A 2,500-nucleotide genomic window follows, 5' to 3' on the forward strand; every position below is an offset into this window, starting at 1 on the left:
TCTTTTAAAAAAAAGAGATGGATGATTTTAAAAGAATAGAAGTATAAAAAATATTAGAAAACTGCATCTAATTTTAGTTAGGTAAATGTATCAAGTAATGAGATTGTGATTCAAGTGAGGAATTAAAATAAAGTTCCAAATTATCTGAATATTTTATGTCACAGGAACGAAAGATAGTTTTGACACTATCGCATAAAACACTAGCTCTAGAAATGAGATTCCTTCCCCCAATTTTGTCTGTACCCTGAAATAGAAATGTAAGATTGGAAAACAATGAAAATATTTTATCCTAGTTATCCTATTTGAAAATATTATCACTAAAATTCATTTCAAATGCAAATACATTTACATCAATAAGTATATATAATTGTATCTATACTAGTTAAATTGGTACTGAGAAAATTGCATTCTTCAATGGAAATAATACACATTGAATTATGTATGTTGTTGAGCAATTAGATTGTGATTGTTACTCCTTTAGTACAATAGGTGAAACAAAAGTATCATATAGAATGATAGAGGGTCAATTAATTTTCTCTCACATATATGGATGTCAATATAAATTAGAGTAGGCAGAGATCAAGACTGAAGTATAATTAAGAAGCATCTTCCCATGATTTGATTCTCACGGATTCAGGATCTTTCTATTTATTTTGCAGGTACAAGTTGTATCTCCAACAAATGCCCAATTACACCACCATAATGGAATTTATCCTCATGGAACTTTCTGATGTATGGGAACTACGGGTTTTGCATGCCATATCATTTTCTTTGATGTATTTTATGACAGTAACGGGGAACATTCTCATCGTTACTGTGATCACCCTGGACAGGAGTCTTCATACACCCATGTACTTCTTCCTGAGAAATCTGTCTATCTTGGATGCATGCTACATTTCTGCAACAGTTCCAAATTCATGCATCAATTCCATACTTGACAGCAGCACCATTTCAAAGGCTGGATGTATAGCTCAGGTTTTTTTAGTGGTTTTCTTTGTATATGTGGAGCTTCTGTTTCTTACCATTATGGCCCGTGATCGCTATGTGGCCATCTGCCAGCCTCTCCACTACACTGTAATCATGAGCCCTCAAATCTGCATTCAGTTGACACTAGCCTCTATACTCAGTGGTCTTATCTATGCAGGTGTGCACACTGGCAACACGTTCCGGCTGCCCTTTTGTCAGTCCAATGTCATTCATCAGTTCTTCTGTGACATCCCCTCTCTTCTGAAGCTATCCTGCTCTGACACCTTCAGCAATGAGATGCTTGTTGTTGCCTCTGGTTTGGGTATTGGTGGTGGCTGTTTCATCTTTATCATCAGGTCTTACATTCATATAATTTCTACTGTGTTCAAGTTTCCTAGTGGAGCAGACAGAACAAAGGCTTTTTCTACCTGTATCCCCCACATCCTTGTGGTATCTATCTTCCTCAGCTCAGGCTTTTATGTGTACTTAAGGCCATCTGCAATCACTGCCACAGTCCAAGACATGGTCCTTTCTGTTTTCTATTCCATAATTCCCCCACTTTTCAATCCTATTATCTATAGTCTTAGAAATGAACATATAAAGTGTGCCATCAAGAAAATCATGAAAAGAACATTTCAATTAAGAATTGCATAGGAAACTTTTTAATGTAATTCAATTGTATACATGTATAGCAATGTATAGGAAATATATGAATGAAATTCAAGCATTTTCTGGGAGAGATACCTGATTAGGATTGTGTAGATATGATTAATGTAATTTAATAAATAATGGCATTATTAAGATTATTTATCAAAATCTTTCTTTTATGAATTTTGGTGTTATCTGAATAGGCCATTGGATAAAAGGTTTGGTGCTATAATTAGATCCTCACTTATGCTTTGACAAATGAAGAGCTTTCACTAAAATTTTCAGTCTTTTAAAACATTTATTTTAACTTTTATTTACTTGTTGTCAATAGAGAAACTTTGATTTACAAGATTGCATATAACATACTACTACACCACATTCATCACCAAGGAACCAATGATAAAACCAAAAATATTTACTCAGAAATTTTTATTATTAAATTTCTCATTTATATTTATACCCTCTTCAAATATCTGTCTATATAAATAAAGCAGTGTCAGTTTTGAAAATCCACATTGGTATTACAAAAGAAACAGAAAATTTTCACTCAAAAATATATACGAAGAAAGTGTTCTTTGAATACCATAAAATGAGTGAAATATATGTTTTTTTGAAAAGAGAAGAGGAGTTGATGGGAGTATGGAGGATGAGATCATTAGAAATATTTCAGTTTCCCTTACATGGCAAAAATATTGTCATTTATATGTGCTATAAATACCAAAATTGTATTATAAATATATTAAAGTGATTAGGGGATACATTCACTTGCTAATGTTTTAATGATTATTTTCTAAGTTTATTAAAGGAATATACAAGTTTTCTCTTCCCACATGTTATCATGTTTCTCCATACATCCATTAAGATCATCGAGGAATAAAACTAATGT

General features: G+C 32.5%; 1 protein-coding gene across 1 annotated transcript; it reads left to right on the plus strand.

Moving 5' to 3' along the window:
* The first annotated feature begins 681 nt into the window (after positions 1 to 681).
* Positions 682 to 1,620, plus strand: LOC119242861 (olfactory receptor 14C36-like). Its single transcript, XM_037508309.1, has one exon. It carries the CDS (start codon positions 682 to 684, stop codon positions 1,618 to 1,620), a length of 939 nt encoding a protein of 312 aa, XP_037364206.1.
* The last annotated feature ends 880 nt before the right edge of the window (positions 1,621 to 2,500 follow it).

Source organism: Talpa occidentalis, unplaced genomic scaffold (genome assembly GCF_014898055.3).
Source record: "Talpa occidentalis isolate TD23 unplaced genomic scaffold, MPIMG_talOcc4v2.1 talOcc4.13, whole genome shotgun sequence".
NCBI lineage: Eukaryota > Metazoa > Chordata > Mammalia > Eulipotyphla > Talpidae > Talpa > Talpa occidentalis.